The sequence below is a fragment of the Salmo salar genome, chromosome ssa02, assembly GCF_905237065.1.
Source record: "Salmo salar chromosome ssa02, Ssal_v3.1, whole genome shotgun sequence".
Classification (NCBI taxonomy): Eukaryota; Metazoa; Chordata; class Actinopteri; order Salmoniformes; family Salmonidae; genus Salmo; species Salmo salar.
In genome coordinates this window covers 24,052,499-24,070,039 of record NC_059443.1, presented here as the reverse complement: position 1 = coordinate 24,070,039, position 17,541 = coordinate 24,052,499, and the positions used below count along the sequence as shown (strand labels likewise).

General features: G+C 43.1%; 2 protein-coding genes across 4 annotated transcripts in view; one reads left to right on the top strand and one right to left on the bottom strand.

Moving 5' to 3' along the window:
• Nucleotides 1–1,414: 1,414 nt before the first annotated feature.
• Nucleotides 1,415–3,443, top strand: mrpl17 (ribosomal protein L17 mitochondrial-like protein). 2 transcript variants are annotated; one of them, NM_001279117.1, is made up of 3 exons: nucleotides 1,471–1,798; nucleotides 2,579–2,647; nucleotides 2,815–3,443. In NM_001279117.1, exons 1-3 carry the CDS (start codon nucleotides 1,625–1,627, stop codon nucleotides 3,073–3,075), a joined length of 504 nt encoding a protein of 167 aa, NP_001266046.1. In that variant the 5' UTR covers nucleotides 1,471–1,624; the 3' UTR covers nucleotides 3,076–3,443. The 2 variants fall into 2 exon arrangements, with proteins under 2 accessions (XP_014010769.1, NP_001266046.1); XM_014155294.2 differs by lacking the exon at nucleotides 2,579–2,647 and having other exon boundaries at nucleotides 1,415–1,798.
• A 2,321-nt stretch (nucleotides 3,444–5,764) lies between these two features.
• The window catches only part of LOC106577338 (transmembrane protein 145-like), a 79,766-nt gene continuing 67,989 nt past the window's right edge, over nucleotides 5,765–17,541 (bottom strand). Inside the window, exons 8-16 of one of the 2 annotated variants that reach the window (XM_045712934.1) lie at nucleotides 17,339–17,407; nucleotides 16,873–16,953; nucleotides 14,776–14,854; nucleotides 12,741–12,834; nucleotides 11,566–11,738; nucleotides 11,113–11,233; nucleotides 9,988–10,176; nucleotides 8,288–8,348; nucleotides 5,765–6,905 (exon numbers count right to left, since the gene is read on the bottom strand). In XM_045712934.1, the coding sequence (XP_045568890.1) occupies nucleotides 6,886–6,905; nucleotides 8,288–8,348; nucleotides 9,988–10,176; nucleotides 11,113–11,233; nucleotides 11,566–11,738; nucleotides 12,741–12,834; nucleotides 14,776–14,854; nucleotides 16,873–16,953; nucleotides 17,339–17,407 (887 nt within the window). In that variant the 3' untranslated portion in view covers nucleotides 5,765–6,885. Of the gene's footprint in view, nucleotides 8,349–9,987; nucleotides 10,177–11,112; nucleotides 11,234–11,565; nucleotides 11,739–12,740; nucleotides 12,835–14,775; nucleotides 14,855–16,872; nucleotides 16,954–17,338; nucleotides 17,408–17,541 lie in introns of both variants that reach the window. The other variant, XM_014155305.2, reaches the window with a different exon arrangement.

Sequence of the window (17,541 nt, the reverse complement as noted above, 5' to 3'; positions counted from 1 at the left end):
AGTAGTCACCTGGAATGCATTTGAATTAACAGGTGTCCCTTGTTAAAAGTTAATTTGTGGAATTTCTTTCCTTCTTAATGTATTTCAGTCAAACAGTTGTGTTGTGACAAGGTAGGGGTGGTATACAGAAGATAGAAGACCCAGAGTTACCTTTTCTGCAGAGGATAAGTTCATTATAAGTTACCAGCCTCAGAAATTGCAGCCCAAATAAATGCTTCACAGAGTTCAGGTAACAAACACATCTCAACATCAACTGTTCAGAGGAGACTGGATGAATCAGGCCTTCATGGTCGAATTGCTGCAAAGAAACCACTACTAAAGGACACCAATTAGAAGAAGAGACTTGGTTGGGACAAGAAACACGAGCAATGGACATTAGACCAGTGGAAATCTGTCCTTTGGTCTGATAAGTCAAAATGTGAGTTTTTGGTTCCAACTGTGTGTCTTTGTGAGACACAGAGTAGGTGAACGGATGATCTCCGCATTTATGGCTCCAACCGTGAAGCATGGAGGAGGAGGTGTGATGGTGTGGGGGTGCTTTGCTGGTGACACTGTCAGTGATTTATTTAGAATTCAAGGCACACTTAACCAGCATGGCTACTACAGCATTCTGCAGCAATACGCCATCCCATCTGGTTTGCCCTTAGTGGGACTATCATTTCTTTTTCAACAGGACAATGACCCAAAACACACTTCCTGGCTGTGTAAGGGCTAATCAACAAAGAAGGGAAGTTATGCAGTGCTGCATCAGATGACCTGGCCTCCACAATCACCCGACCTCAACTCAATTGAGATGGTTTGGGATGAGTTGGAACGCAGAGTGAAGGAAAAGCAGCCAACAAGTGCTCAGCATATGTAGGAACTCCTTCAAGACTGTTGGAAAAGCATTCCAGGTGAAGCTGGTTGAGAGAATGCCAAGAGTGTGAAAAGCTGCCATCAAGGCAAAGGGTGGCTACTTTGAAGAATCTAAAATATATTTTGATTTGGTTTGTTTTAAATAATGTGGGTTACTACATGATTCCACATTTGTTTTTTCATAGTTTTGATGTCTTCACTATTATTCTACAATGTAGAAAATAATAAAAAATAAAGAAAATGATGAGTAGGTGTGTCCAAACTTTTGACTGGTACTGCATATCTATGCTATTTGTCGTCATATATCGTAGAGAAATATGTAATTTAAATATTTACACTTATTTCCGATTACATTTCCAAATCAGAAATTAACCTTTTTTTTTTTTACATTTTGAAATCTCTATGCACATAGAACGGGCTGATATCTCATTTAAAAAATATATATATTAATTAATCAATTCATTAATAATGACAACTAGAAACAAATAGAATACATTTGATGCGGAACCATCCTAAAGTGGAACTATTTTTCACGGAACCCCATTCACCCACACAGACTGCGATTACTGATGCACCGGCAATGTCAAAATTGTCAAACGAAATTTGTCACGTTATGCGACCTCGGGGATGTATTAATGAGCACATGAACCTAATTTACACGAGAATAACGGAATATAATTTTCGTTAGAAACATTGGTTTACATTTTTAAAGGCCGGTTTGATTACTTTTTTTCTTTCTAGCCTCTTGTAGGTGTCTGAACTCGACAAGATGCGCCTCACCATTCAGATGTTGATATCCCATGGCCGGGTGGCCCGTAAAATGGGTCTCGGTCCAGAGTCCCGAATAAACATGCTTCGGAACATTCTTACCGGCCTCGTTCGACACGAGAGGATAGAGACCACCCGAGGCAGAGCAGACGAAGTTCGATTCTATGCTGAAAAGGTGAGGACATGGATGGTAACGTTACCCTTTTATGCAGCTCAACACAGCAGCTTCAACAATAGTAATTCAAAGGCTGGCAGATGGCGATATTGAGTCGTTTCATCTTACCGTCCAAAAGGAATGTATGCAGCCCGCTATACACGTGTATACCCCTTCAGCCAATCAGACCAGGGGTGGAACCTTTTTTGACTGCTCCAACCTGATTGGCTAAACGCGATTGGCAACATTCAGAACATGGCAGAAAATGGTGTTTCATAAGGAAAGTATTATTTTTTTTACCTTCACCTTCTCGCCATTAAATTGAGTTAAGGAGGAAATCGACTCCTTTGCAACCTGAATGGAGAATATTTTATGTGCAACCCGGTCCATGGGGGATATGAGTGTATAGCTGGCTACATAGATTTCCTTTGGATGGTAAGATGAAGAGACTCTTGTCATCTGCCGGAGTTTGGGCTACTCCACCAGTTCACTAAACTCAACTCCCATGGTGAAGGAAGTTTCTGATGAACTCCACCAGTTGAGTTTAGCGGAGTCCTGGCTTGGAAGAAATTCAGCTCTGACTACATTGATTCGCTCAAGGTCAATAGTAAATTATGAAACGCTTATCTTGTACCTATCTAGTTATGTGCCTTTTTTTGCTGAAATCCATACATTGTAATCAAACAAATACAACCATGGAGTATTCAGTCAGCTACTTCTTCAACCATCCCTGTTTAGTAGACTACTGTAGTTTTTGACAGCTTGTCACGTTGTTGACCAATGTGTGATGTTGTTTTGCAGTTGATTGACTATGCCAAGAAGGGAGACACTGATGAGAAAGCGATGAAAATGGCAAACTTCTGGCTCACAGTAAATGTTCTTTCTTTATGATCTTTGTTAGTATTTTACTGTTCTCAGACCCAGACTGTCCCAATGTCCCCAGCTTTGTTGTACTATTATCTACCAGATTAGTATGAGTGTGTTCCTAGTTCTTTCAGTCAGTCATCATCCTGTCGCTCTCTCCTCTGTGGTTTAAGGAAAAGGATCTGATCCCAAAGCTCTTCAAGGTCCTGGCTCCCAGGTTTGAGACCCAGCCCAAAGCCTACACCCGGATGGCCCGCATTCCCAACAGGGAGAACCTGGACAAGGCTGCTATGGCTGTGCTGGAGTATAAAGGCAACCCGTTCCCACCTCTCCAGACCGCCAAACGAGACAATGAACTCACACTAATCAACCAGCTCCTGAAAGGCTACAGAGAGGAGCGGGCACAGCAGGCAGCAGCCAAGGTTGAGGCATGATGCAACCAGCCACACACTGACATTACATGTGTTAGATCAGGGGTGTGTTCGGTGAAACATTTAGAATGTCATGTCTGTTCTACAGTATATGAAGATTCTGGAACGTTGCTCCCTCCTGAATAAGCCACTGTATTTCCCAAGAAGGGGACCCACTGGTGGGTTGTACTCTAAACTTTTATAGTCCACAGATTCTGACTAGGTCCTGGTTTGGAAACATTGTGTTACTTTGTGTGTAATAAGAAAAACACCCAAACAATTTTGGTGGATCACACTGTTTTAGATGACTGGCACAGTATTTGACTTTCTGTGGACCCCACTGAACATGAAAGAGGATGTTGTGTCAAAATAAATGTGATTGTTTGACAATGTTAAGTGTTCTGTTATTTTGACTCTTAGTCAAATGAAAAGTTATGTTCATGGCACTGTGAATTTAACAGATGTGCTTAAATATGCTGTTATTATTCCCTCTACTGGTTCAGAAACATGTCCCCCAAACTTTTCATTATTTTCATGGTTTGATGTCCTGTTTTTAATCCCTCTACTGATTCAGAATTAACAGACAGTGGCAAATAGAGGCAGGATATTTTATGAAAGCAACCACCTTCAACCAGGCAAAATCACACACTCATCATGAGCTTCCACATTCGTTCTATTTGTTTAGATTCAAACTGTTTTGTTATTAAGAGCTGCTGTAGAGTTTGGTTTTTACATACTGGTAACTACTTGCCTAAATTGCCCCAAACCTATTGCAATTACATTCAATTGGACCAGCTCTCCATTCTCCTTTGCCACTTGCCTGTAAGCGCTCCAATTGTGAGGTTGGTTCCAGAGAAGTAATTGTTCTGTACCAAGATGGAGTAGATGTTTTGGACGAATGCCCTTGCCCTTCTACATCACATAAAAATAACTCATACACATACACACTGTGGCCAAGGTATGAAAGAAACAGACACGGTTTCTAATAAAACCAACCATTTTAATTTGGCAAAAAGTGTATGTACAGCGTATTCAGAATATCCTAATTTGACACCATTAAAATGCATTCATTTCGAACAGTGCTTCAGTAATGTGCTCTTAACCAGACCTCTAAATGCCCAGGAAGCTGTGCTGTTGTCTGTCATGCATATAAAACCCTCTCACTCCTCTCCCTTTGCTCTTCCACTTGTGTATAATAGACAAATACCATAGATAAATTGATCATGCAGCTTGTTGTACAGGATGAATGGAACCTGTCTGTCAATACCAATCTATTCAGTCAAGTAATGGCATCCGTAACCATGGACAACAGTGGACTGTAACGGCAATAGACATACAGTTGAAGTCGGGAGTTTACATACACCTTAGCCAAATACATTTAAACTCAGTTTTTCACAATTCCTGACATTTAATCCTAGTAAATATTCCCTGTCTTGGGTCAGTTTATTTTAAGAATGTGAAATGTCAGAATAATAGTAGAGAGAATTATTTATTTCAGCTTTTATTTCTTTCATCACATTCCCAGTGGGTCAGAAGTGTACATGCACTCAATTAGTATTTGGTAGCATTGCCTTTAAATTGTTTAACTTGGGTCAAATGTTTTGGGTAGCGTTCCACAAGCTTCCCACAATAAATTGGGTGAATTTTGGCCCATTCCTCATGAAAGAGCTGGTGTAACTGAGTCAGGTTTGTAGGCCTCCTTGCTCACACATTCTTTTTCACTTCTGCCCACAATTTTTCTACAACATTGAGGTCAAGGCTTTGTGATGGCCACTCCAATACCTGTACTTTGTTGCCATTTTGCCACAACTTTGGAAGTATGCTTGGGGTCATTGTCCATTTGGAAGACCCATTTGCGACCAAGCTCTAACTTCCTGATGTCTTGAGATGTTGCTTCAATGTATCCACATAATTCCCTTCCTCATGATGCCATCTATTTTGTGAAGTGCACCTGTCCCTCCTGCAGCAAAGCACCCCCACAACATGATGCTGCCACTCCCGTGCTTCACGGTTGGGATGGTGTTCTTCGGCTTGCAAGCCTCCCCCCTTTTCCTCCACACATAACGATGTTCATTATGGCCAAACAGTTCAATTTTTATTTCATCAGACCAGAGGACATTTCTACAAAAAGTACGATCTTTGTCCCCATGTGCAGTTGCAAACCGTAGTCTGGCTTTTTTTATGGCGGTTTTGGAGCAGTGGCTTCTTCCTTGCTGAGCAGCCTTTCAGGTTATATCGATATAGGACTCGTTTTACTGTGGATATAGATACATTTGTACCCGTTTCTTCCAGCATCTTCACAAGGTCCTTTGCTGTTGTTCTGGGATTGATTTGCACTTTTCGCACCAAAGTACGTTAATCTCTAGGAGACAGAACGCGTCTCCTTCCTGAGTGGTATGACGGCTGCGTGGTCCCATGGTGTTTATACTTACTATTGTTTGTGCAGATGAACGTGGTACCTTCAGGCATTTGGAAATTGCTCCCAAGGATGAACCAGACTTGTGGAGGTCTACAATAATTTCTCTGAGGTCTTGGCTGATTTCTTTTGATTTTCCCATGATGTTAAGCAAAGAGGCATTGAGTTTGAAGGTAGGCCTTGAAATACATCCACAGGTACACCTCCAATTGACTCAAATGATGTCAATTAGCCTATCAGAAGCTTGTAAAGCCTTGACATAATTTTCAGGAATTTTCCAAGCTGTTTAAAGGCACAGTTAGCTTAGTGTATGCAAACTTCTGACCCACTGGAATTGTGATACTGTGAATTGTAAGTGAAATAATCTGTAAACAATTGTTGGAAAAATTACTTGTGTCATATACGAAGTAGATGTCCTAACCGACTTGCCAAAACTATAGTTTGTTAACAAGAAATTTGTGGTGTGGTTGAAAAATGAGTTTTACTGTGTGTATGTAAACTTCTGACTTCAACTGTATACGCCTACAGAGACAAAACCTTTGGAACACCAGAACAATCTAATTCAAGTATCATTCTTTTTTACAGACTACATTATACCTTTGACTGTATGTTCTCATGTACATAACATGTGCTGTACCATGTGCTGACCAACACAAGCCTACTCCAGACATTACTACAGAAAGACAATAAAGGGCTATTAATTAAACCATTAGAAACAGTAAATATACCACCATTATTTCCCCCACACCTTTGTTTTTACAGATTGGATAAAAAAAATGATTAAAGAGAGTTGCATGTTTCATACTTGGATAAGTTATACAAAAAAAAAAAAATGTAGTTCTTACTTCCATGATTTCCATTTCTTAGAAGAAAGAGGTGGTAAATTGGCCTTGACACTGTCTTATGAATTACACCCCCCCCCCCCCCACACACACATTGATATCATTAGGCTATTTAATCAACTTAATATTATTCAGATATATGTACATTTTTAAATGTCTGATAATGACACTTGATGACATTGATAAATATGAACATATCTACAGGTAACATTTGTATATTTGATACCGGAATATCATTGGATGTAGTGTGTGGAGACGTATAATTCAGATAAAAGCCCTATTCAAAGTCTCTTTGAAATAAATGGCGGAACAGAAAAACGAAGAGAAGGGGAACATTAAAGAGCTCCATGCAGGACAAACAGGACGTTGGTGCTACTACTTTCACAGTTACTCTAAAAGGTTTGCTTTAGCTGTTTATGGGCCCAGGACTTTTCATGTTCAGGAAGAACTACTGTTCCTACTTATGGATAAACAACAATGAGCAAGCCCCTCACACAGTTGACATGACATCATAACATACTAGTCGGGGGGGTGAAGTTAGTTCATATCCTCGCTGGACAACCTTCCCTCCTTAAATCATGTGTCAAGGATGGAGGCTGAAATTGAAAGTAAAACAAGCTATAAGTATGATTTCTATGTAAAAAAATAAATAAAATGTTACTTTAAAACCAGCCCTTTCCTTGTGCTCTATTGCATTAATACATTCACCAAGATCTACATACATCAAGGAATTACATTCTGAGCAAGCTAGTATCTTGCACTCCAGTGAAAACTGAACAGTAGTATTCGGAGTTAAAACAGTTGTCTGTGGACAGTATGACATAAGGTTCCAATAGAAATCCAGAAGAACTGACATTAACACCTCCTCAGTAGCCTATATGGTATGAAATATACACAATTATTGTATAGTAGTACAACAGGCACACACTATATGAGCACATGGAGTATAATCAGTTTAGAGACAGGGAGTACATGCTTGTTTTAGCAGTACCTCAGGGGTCCACAGTAAACTGAACATTGTACACTTGTACACAAACATCAGTATATCAATCCTATAGCCTGGAGCAATCAACATATATACGAATATAAATCATCCCAACATATTCTATATGGAGAAATTCAATATTTTGTGTGTCAATATATCTGTCAAACATGAAGAAAAAAACATGAATGTATTGTTTCAGGATGTGAGTGAACATTTTACTCTTGTACAATGTAATGGCATGAGAACTGCAATGGTCACAGCACCACTTGGAATTCGACAATGTGGGAAAAAAACATCCCTTTTGTAATATAAACTCTGCAGCTATTTTAGAGTAATGGTAACTCATTCTCTTCAGCTATTTACATGTTTCCCTCAGCCTCTCCATTGGTGCCTTATAAATTCTTGAATAAAAGTGTTCATAAGAGTTTTGTTCAGTCTCCACTGTGCGCTCCTATCATTCTATTGGTCAGGCTACCACTCTGTCATCTCTCCCTCCCGGTGCCTCTCTCCCTGCTCATGTTCAAATATTTATTGCTTCTTTTTTCTTTTACAAGCGCAGCACTTTTTAACTCAAAGTCATTTCCTCTTCTTTATTCTGCTCTTTTCCCATTCTCTCTATTTAGAGGTGAAAATGGGACGTTTCGAACTTCTATTCCACATGTCTGCTTATGATGACTTCCCCTTCTCTTCCTCCTCATATCCATCCCTCCTTCCCTCGTGCCTATACACAGCTTGACCTGTTTTCTGTGCTACCTGATCTTCCTCCACCTCCCTCTCGATCTTTCTCTCTGTGTCCCTCTTTCTCTCTGTCTGTCTCATGCCTTGGTGCCCACGCCCCCTCCCCCCTGCATGCTGAAGTACTCGGTAAAGTGGGAGGGGAGTCGTGGAGGGGGAGGGGGTGGGCGGGCAGAGAGGTGGGGGGGCATGGGGGGAGGGAGTGGGGGAAGGTGGGTGACGACAGGTCGGCCGTGGTGGTGATGATCTTATGCTCACTGTTCCTCTGCACTTCCTGTCCCTTCTGGGCCACCGTCTCCTCCACCGTCTTCACTGGGCCCTGAGAGAGATGGAGGTAAAGGTTGAAAGGTTAACTTGTTATGGATAGGGGGCAGTATTTTCACGGCCGGATAAAAAACATACCCGATTTAATCTGGTTCTTACTCCTGCCCAGAAACTAGAATATGCATATAATTAGTAGCTTTGGATAGAAAACACTCCAAAGTTTCTAAAACTGTTTGAATGGTGTCTGTGAGTATAACATAACTCAAATGGCAGGCCAAAACCTGAGAAGATTCTGTCCAGGAAGTACCCTGTCTGACCATTTCTTGGCCTTCTTTGTCATCTCTATCCAAAACAAAGGATCTCTGCTGTAACGTGACATTTTTTAAGGCTCTCCATAGGCTCTCAGAAGGCGCCAGAACGTTGAATGATGACTTTGCAGCCCATGACTGAAAAACAGTAGCGCATTTGGATAGTGGTCGATCTGAGAACAATGAGACGGGTGCGCGCGTGCACGTGAAGAGTTCATTTTAGATTATCAGTCTTTGAACGAAAACAACGACTCCCGGTCGGAATATTATCGCTATTTTACGAGAAAAATCGCATAAAAATTGATTTTAAACAGCGTTTGACATGCTTCGAAGTACGGTAATGGAATATTTAGAATTTTTTTGTCACGATACGCGTCCGCGCGTCACCCTTCGTTACCCTTCGGATAGTGTCTTGAACGCACAAACAAAACACCGCTATTTGGATATAACTATGGATTATTTGGAACCAAACCAACATTTGTTGTTGAAGTAGAAGTCCTGGGAGTGCATTCTGACGAAGAACAGCAAAGGTAATCCAATTTTTCTTATAGTAAATCTGAGTTTGGTGAGTACCAAACTTGGTGGGTGTCAAAATAGCTAGCCCGTGATGGCGAGCTATCTACTCAGAATATTGCAAAATGTGCTTTCACCGAAAAGCTATTTTAAAATCGGACACCGCGATTGCATAAAGGAGTTCTGTATCTATAATTCTTAAAATAATTGTTATGTTTTTTGTGAACGTTTATCGTGAGTAATTTAGTAAATTCAATGGAAGTGTTCGGTGGGAATGCTAGTTCTGAACGTCACATGCTAATGTAAAAAGCTGGTTTTTGATATAAATATGAACTTGATTGAACAAAACGTGCATGTATTGTATAACATAATGTCCTAGGAGTGTCATCTGATGAAGATCAACAAAGGTTAGTGCTGCATTTAGCTGTGGTTTTGTTTTTTGTGACATTATATGCTAGCTTGAAAAATGGGTGTCTGATTATTTCTGGCTGGGTACTCTGCTGACATAATCTAATGTTTTGCTTTCGCTGTAAAGCCTTTTTGAAATCGGACAGTGTGGTTAGATAAAGGAGATTCTTGTCTTTAAAATGCTGTAAAATAGTCATATGTTTGAAAAATTGAAGTTTTCGGATTTTCGAGGAGTTTGTATTTCGCGCCACGCCCAATCATTGGATATTGGAGCGGTGTTCCGCTAGCGGAACGTCTAGATGTAAGAGGTTAAAGGTCACGCTGGGTTGTATTTGTCACAATATCAGTTACCACATCCTTCTCTGACAACTTCCTCTGTGCTCTAACACCTCTGGAGTGTTACAGGGACTATATCACACCTTAGTATCAGTTACTACATCCTCTTCAGACCATGCATCCACTCACCGACTGGATGGAGAACAGTTCTGTGAAGTTGGGCTGGGAGTCGCCCAGGAAGGAGCTGTTCCCATAGGCGTGGTGGGGGAAACTCTCACTCGCCACACCCGCCTTCGGACTAGACAGCAGGATCCCGATCTGAGAGGTCCGCACGTGGTACGGGAAGTTCTTATTGGCCGCAGAGGGCCGTGTGATAGCCTGTGGCGAGGGGGGTGGCGGATGGGAGGAATGTATCATATCAGAATATTGTCTGTACAAATATTACCCTGTATTCTCCATACACTGATACACATTCATGCACATATAAGATCAGAACAGTAAGTTTCTGAATATGTCACTAACAAAGGACAGAGAGGCTCAGTCTGGTACAGAAGTCTCGAACCGAGAGGCTCAGTCTGGTATAGAAGTCTGGGACCGAGAGGCTCAATCTGGTATAGAAGTCTGGGACCGAGAGGCTCAGTCTGGTACAGAAGTCTGGGACCGAGAGGCTCAGTCTGGTATAGAAGTCTGGGACCGAGAGGCTCAGTCTGGTACAGAAGTCTGGGACCGAGAGGCTCAGTCTGGTATAGAAGTCTGGGACCGAGAGGCTCAGTCTGGTACAGAAGTCTGGGACCGAGAGGCTCAGTCTGGTATAGAAGTCTGGGACCGAGAGGCTCAGTCTGGTATAGAAGTCTGGGACCGAGAGGCTCAGTCTGGTGCAGAAGTCTGGGACCGAGAGGCTCAGTCTGGTGCAGAAGTCTGGGACCGAGAGGCTCAGTCTGGTGCAGAAGTCTGGGACCGAGAGGCTCAGTCTGGGGCAGAAGTCTGGGACCGAGAGGCTCAGTCTGGTGCAGAAGTCTGGGACCGAGAGGCTCAGTCTGGTACAGAAGTCTGGGACCGAGAGGCTCAGTCTGGTATGGAAGTCTGGGTTTGGGAGTATACTAACGCAGAGGCCGATGAGGACAGAGAGATATGACTCATAGATATTAAAAGAGAGGTGAGTGTGTGCGTGCCTGAGTGTGGAGGGCAGGGGGTTACTAACGAGGCGGGCGATGAGGTCTTCGAGATAATTAACGTCAACAGTGAGGCAGTGTGTGTATGTGTGCGCACATGCATGCCTGTGTGTGAGTGTGTAGAGAGATGAAGGGTACTAACGAGGAATACGATGTGAGCATAGAGGTGGATTCCCAGTTGGATGCCGTTGACAATCTTCTCCCGTGCCCAGCGAGGGATGCCAAAGTTAGCTATCAGAGCCATGACGGGAACCGCGAAAAACCTGCCAGAGGGAGAGAAGAGAGAGAGTTAATGAGGGAGAGAGATTATTAAGAGAGAGAGAGGAGAGAGAGATAGGGAAGGGGGAGATTGAGATATGTAAAAGAAGGAGGAGAAAAAAAGGAATATGGTGGAGTAGAGACAAAAGGAAACAAGAGGGAGGGAGAGAGAGGCGGAGGAGTGAGGACAGATTTAAGACGAGCAAGCGAGAAGTGGAAAAATAAGGGAGACGGGGAGTTTATTGGGTGCAATGCTTTTTAGGGAATGATGTTGATGAACCTGACAGAGACAAACTGCATGCAGAGAGTGAAGGGCTGTAGGACTATGTCCTCTCACCAGAGTGTGTATGCCGTGAAGAAGGGGATGTAGAAGGGTTGTTTCTCAGGGTAGTGTTTGAGGGAGATCAGGACGGCGTAGCAGAACCACACGTAGGCCAGCAGCTGGAGACCCATCAGACCGTAGCCCGCCGGGCTGTCATATGCATACAGCACCTCACCTGGGTCAAAGAACTGAGACACACACACACAACGTCATACAACCACTCTAATGGACCGCAGCCTACTAATCAACCTACTAACTTTACCCTCAAATAGCACAGAGGTGTATTACAATAGGTTCCCCAGCATGTTGTAACAGTCTGTGGATTGCTGACATGTTGGGATGTGAAATCTACTCGTTTTTGTTGGTGAGTGTGTCTACAAATGTGTGCGTATACATGTATGTATGTTTGTGTTTGTGCGTCATTGACACTTCTCTACAACTGGGTCATTGACACTTCTCTACAGCTGGGTCATTGACACTTCTCTACAGCTGGGTCATTGACACTTCTCTACAACTGGGTCATTGACACTTCTCTACAGCTGGGTCATTGACACTTCTCTACAACTGGGTCATTGACACTTCTCTACAACTGGGTCATTGACACTTCTCTACAGCTGGGTCATTGACACTTCTCTACAACTGGGTCATTGACACTTCTCTACAACTGGGTCATTGACACTTCTCTACAGCTGGGTCATTGACAGTGCCTCTGCTTCCAGGCTATGTATTCAGTTTCCCAGGCCAGAGATTGGATATCATTGGTCAAACAGGGTTACCCTTGGTCATCCCCTGCATTATGTATGTACAGGCCCAGTGCTAGGCACTGACAGGCTGGGTAAGAAACTCCTATCCCTGTATACTACAGTACATCAGGAGTAGGCCCCTTTTATTTCACCTTTATCTTGCCAGGAGGTCCCATGATATGTGAACCTCATTTCAAAGAGGGACCCATCCTAAATTATAGTAGAGCACATTTTACACTTGTAATGGAGGTGATTCTGTGATCCATGCTCGGCTGATGGGTAACCGTGCCCGAGACCAGCTCCTAGAGCTAATACCTAGGCTTCAACTCAGTAGGCTAACACAGTGTTGTGGGACACAGGAATCCCCGGTGGATACACTGGTCCTTCACGTATAGCATGGACAGTAGGAGTGTAGCAGCAGCAGTTCTGTAGCGTAGACTGCAGTACCTCTGCTTCGTATATGAAGAGGATGATATAGGTGACGGTGTAGACTGTCATGTAGATGGACAGCTTGACAGATCCACTGTGGCTGATCCTCGCCCTGACAGAGACAGATACACACAGGGGGTTAGCTTTTACACAGACAGATGAATACACACACACAAACATACACACACACTCTCTCTCTGGGCTACTGGTACGAGTTAGAAGGAGTGAGACAGAGAGACTGGGCTACTGGTACAAGTTAGAAGGAGTAAGACAGAGAGAGACTGGGCTACTGGTACGAGTTAGAAGGAGTAAGACAGAGAGAGACTGGGCTACTGGTACGAGTTAGAAGGAGTAAGACAGAGATGAGACTGGGCTACTGGTATGAGTTAGAAGGAGTAAGACAGAGAGACTGGGCTACTGGTACGAGTTAGAAGGAGTAAGACAGAGATGAGACTGGGCTACTGGTATGAGTTAGAAGGAGTAAGACAGAGAGACTGGGCTACTGGTACGAGTTAGAAGGAGTAAGACAGAGATGAGACTGGGCTACTGGTACGAGTTAGAAGGAGTGAGACAGAGAGACTGGGCTACTGGTACAAGTTAGAAGGAGTAAGACAGAGAGAGACTGGGCTACTGGTACGAGTTAGAAGGAGTAAGACAGAGAGAGACTGGGCTACTGGTACGAGTTAGAAGGAGTAAGACAGAGATGAGACTGGGCTACTGGTATGAGTTAGAAGGAGTAAGACAGAGAGACTGGGCTACTGGTACGAGTTAGAAGGAGTAAGACAGAGATGAGACTGGGCTACTGGTACGAGTTAGAAGGAGTAAGACAGAGAGAGACTGGGCTACTGGTATGAGTTAGAAGGAGTAAGACAGAGAGAGACTGGGCTACTGGTATGAGTTAGAAGGAGTAAGACAGAGAGAGACTGGGCTACTGGTACGAGTTAGAAGGAGTAAGACAGAGAGAGACTGGGCTACTGGTACGAGTTGGAAGGAGTAAGACATAGAGAGACTGGGCTACTGGTATGAGTTAGAAGGAGTAAGACAGAGATGAGACTGGGCTACTGGTACGAGTTAGAAGGAGTAAGACAGAGATGAGACTGGGCTACTGGTACGAGTTAGAAGGAGTAAGACAGAGAGAGACTGGGCTACTGGTACGAGTTAGAAGGAGTAAGACAGAGATGAGACTGGGCTACTGGTATGAGTTAGAAGGAGTAAGACAGAGAGAGACTGGGCTACTGGTACGAGTTAGAAGGAGTAAGACAGAGAGAGACTGGGCTACTGGTACGAGTTAGGAGTAAGACAGAGAGAGACTGGGCTACTGGTACGAGTTGGAAGGAGTAAGACAGAGAGAGACTGGGCTACTGGTATGAGTTAGAAGGAGTAAGACAGAGATGAGACTGGGCTACTGGTACGAGTTAGGAGTAAGACAGAGAGAGACTGGGCTACTGGTACGAGTTGGAAGGAGTAAGACAGAGAGAGACTGGGCTACTGGTACGAGTTGGAAGGAGTAAGACAGAGAGAGACTGGGCTACTGGTACGAGTTATAAGGAGTAAGACAGAGATGAGACTGGGCTACTGGTACGAGTTGGAAGGAGTAAGACAGAGAGAGACTGGGCTACTGGTACGAGTTGGAAGGAGTAAGACAGAGAGAGACTGGGCTACTGGTACGAGTTAGAAGGAGTAAGACAGAGATGAGACTGGGCTACTGGTATGAGTTAGAAGGAGTAAGACAGAGAGAGACTGGGCTACTGGTACGAGTTAGAAGGAGTAAGACAGAGAGAGACTGGGCTACTGGTACGAGTTGGAAGGAGTAAGACAGAGAGAGACTGGGCTACTGGTACGAGTTGGAAGGAGTAAGACAGAGAGAGTGGCTGGAGGATTTAATCCTGAGACACACTGTAATGAAGCAGTGAACCTGTCAGCCAGACAAGCAGTTAGACTGACATGTCCTCTAGGGTAGAGGGTGTTATTAAGGCTGGGACAGCTACTGTAGCTCTGACCCTGAGACCATAGGTGAGACGGCCTGAGACACACACACAAGCACACTCCCTACCTGGTGACAGTGAAGCCTTTCCCCAGCAGGATCAGCATCAGCAGGAACACCAGGAAACTGACAGAAAACAGTAATTTCCCTGGAGAGAGAGAGATGGTGAGAAGAAGAGAAGAAAATGAGAACCCCACAGAGTGAAAGAAAGATTACTGTAAGTAGGTTATAGTATCTGAATATGTAACATCATACCAGAACCTAAAATCAGGTCACTCACTCACTCCAATACACGCTCACACACTTGCAACACACACCCAAATAAGGATACACTAACACTCTCGTGAGCACTCTCTTGCACTGTATGGGTTGTGTGGGAAAGTTTCTGCTTTACATCCTTTATCAGGGTGTTTCTGCATTACATCCATTATCAGGGTGTTTCTGCTTTACATCCTTTATCAGGGTGTTTCTGCATTACATCCTTTATCAGGGTGTTTCTGCTTTACATCCTTTATCAGGGTGTTTCTGCTTTACATCCTTTATCAGGGTGTTTCTGCATTACATCCTTTATCAGGGTGTTTCTGCATTACATCCTTTATCAGGGTGTTTCTGCATTACATCCTTTATCAGGGTGTTTCTGCATTACATCCTTTATCAGGGTGTTTCTGCTTTACATCCTTTATCAGGGTGTTTCTGCATTACATCCTTTATCAGGGTGTTTCTGCATTACATCCTTTATCAGGGTATTTCTGGATTACATCCTTTATCAGGGTGTTTCTGCTTTACAACCTTTATCAGGGTGTTTCTGCATTACATCCTTTATCAGGGGTTTTCTTGATTACATCCTTTATCAGGGTGTTTCTGGATTATATCCTTTATCAGGGTGTTTCTGGATTACATCCTTTATCAGGGTGTTTCTGGATTACATCCTTTATCAGGGTGTTTCTGCTTTACATCCTTTATCAAGGTTTTTCTTGATTACATCCTTTATCAGGGTGTTTCTGCTTTACATCCTTTATCAGGGTGTTTCTGCATTACATCCTTTATCAGGGTGTTTCTGCTTTACATCCTTTATCAGGGTGTTTCTTGATTACATCCTTTATCAGGGTGTTTCTGCTTTACATCCTTTATCAGGGTGTTTCTGGATTACATCCTTTATCAGGGTGTTTCTAGATTACATACTTTATCAGGGTGTTTCTGCTTTACATCCTTTATCAGGGTTTTTCTTGATTACATCCTTTATCAGGGTGTTTCTGCTTTACATCCATTATCAGGGTGTTTCTGGATTACATCCTTTATCAGGGTGTTTCTAGATTACATCCTTTATCAGGGTGTTTCTAGATTACATCCTTTATCAGGGTGTTTCTGCTTTACATCCATTATCAGGGTGTTTCTGGATTACATTCTTTATCAGGGTGTTTCTGGATTATATTCTTTATCAGGGTGTTTCTGGATTATATCCTTTATCAGGGTGTTTCTGGATTATATCCTTTATCAGGGTGTTTCTGGATTACATCCTTTATCAGGGTGTTTCTGGATTATATCCTTTATCAGGGTGTTTCTGGATTACATCCTTTATCAGGGTGTTTCTGCTTTACATCCTTTATCAAGGTTTTTCTTGATTACATCCTTTATCAGGGTGTTTCTGCTTTACATCCTTTATCAGGGTGTTTCTTGATTACATCCTTTATCAGGGTGTTTCTGCTTTACATCCTTTATCAGGGGGTTTCTGGATTACATCCTTTATCAGGGTGTTTCTAGATTACATCCTTTATCAGGGTGTTTCTGCTTTACATCCTTTATCAGGGTGTTTCTGGATTACATCCTTTATCAGGGTGTTTCTAGATTACATCCTTTATCAGGGTGTTTCTAGATTACATCCTTTATCAGGGTGTTTCTGCTTTACATCCATTATCAGGGTGTTTCTGGATTACATTCTTTATCAGGGTGTTTCTGGATTATATTCTTTATCAGGGTGTTTCTGGATTATATCCTTTATCAGGGTGTTTCTGGATTACATCCTTTATCAGGGTGTTTCTGGATTATATCCTTTATCAGGGTGTTTCTGGATTACATCCTTTATCAGGGTTTTTCTTGATTACATCCTTTATCAGGGTGTTTCTGCTTTACATCCTTTATCAGGGTGTTTGTGATGATCAGACTCACCCATTATCTTGAGACTGCCGTTGCCCACTCCATCTCTGGCATACAGGCCCCAGTAGATACAGTGGAACAGAAGGCTGACAACTGAGGGGAGGAGGAGGGAGGAGAGGGAGAGAAAGAGAGAGGGATATTTCACTGTTCTGCACTGCAGAGCTGCATATAGCAGCAGCAGTCCTACCCTACACAGAGACAGGGAGCTATCTGTATGGTGCTGAAGCAGTGGTTCATATCTATGATAATCAGAAGGAGTCATTACCATGTCTGAGATGCCAACAACTGCAGTGTGTGAGTCAGATGGTGATGCTGCTGCAACCGGCCGCCTGTGTGTGTGTGTGTGTGTGTGTGTGTGTGTGTGTGTGTGTGTGTGTGTGTGTGTGTGTGTGTGTGTGTGTGTGTGTGTGTGTGTGTGTGTGTGTGTGTGTGCGTGTGCGTGTGCGTGTGTGTGTGTGGAGTTGTGGTCCACACTCACCCTCTACACCAGCCGCAGTCATAAACATCTTATATGTCGTATGGAGAAGCTGCCTTCCTTTCAGATTATCTAGGAGAGATAGAGAGCGAGAGACAAATAAAGAGACAGATGAAGAGGAGAGGGAGATGGAGAGAGAGAGAGCGACAGATGAAGAGGAGAGAGCGACAGATGAAGAGGAGAGAGCAACAGATGAAGAGGAGAGA

What these genes read in the sequence shown, in the direction of transcription:
- mrpl17 (NM_001279117.1), top strand. Translation starts at nt 1,625, where the DNA reads ATGCGCCTCACCATTCAGATGTTGATATCCCATGGCCGGGTGGCCCGT. An exon ending in TTCGATTCTATGCTGAAAAG is followed by an intron (nt 1,799 to 2,578) that starts GTGAGGACATGG and finishes GTTGTTTTGCAG; the next exon opens with TTGATTGACTATGCCAAGAA. An exon ending in TGGCAAACTTCTGGCTCACA is followed by an intron (nt 2,648 to 2,814) that starts GTAAATGTTCTT and finishes CTGTGGTTTAAG; the next exon opens with GAAAAGGATCTGATCCCAAA.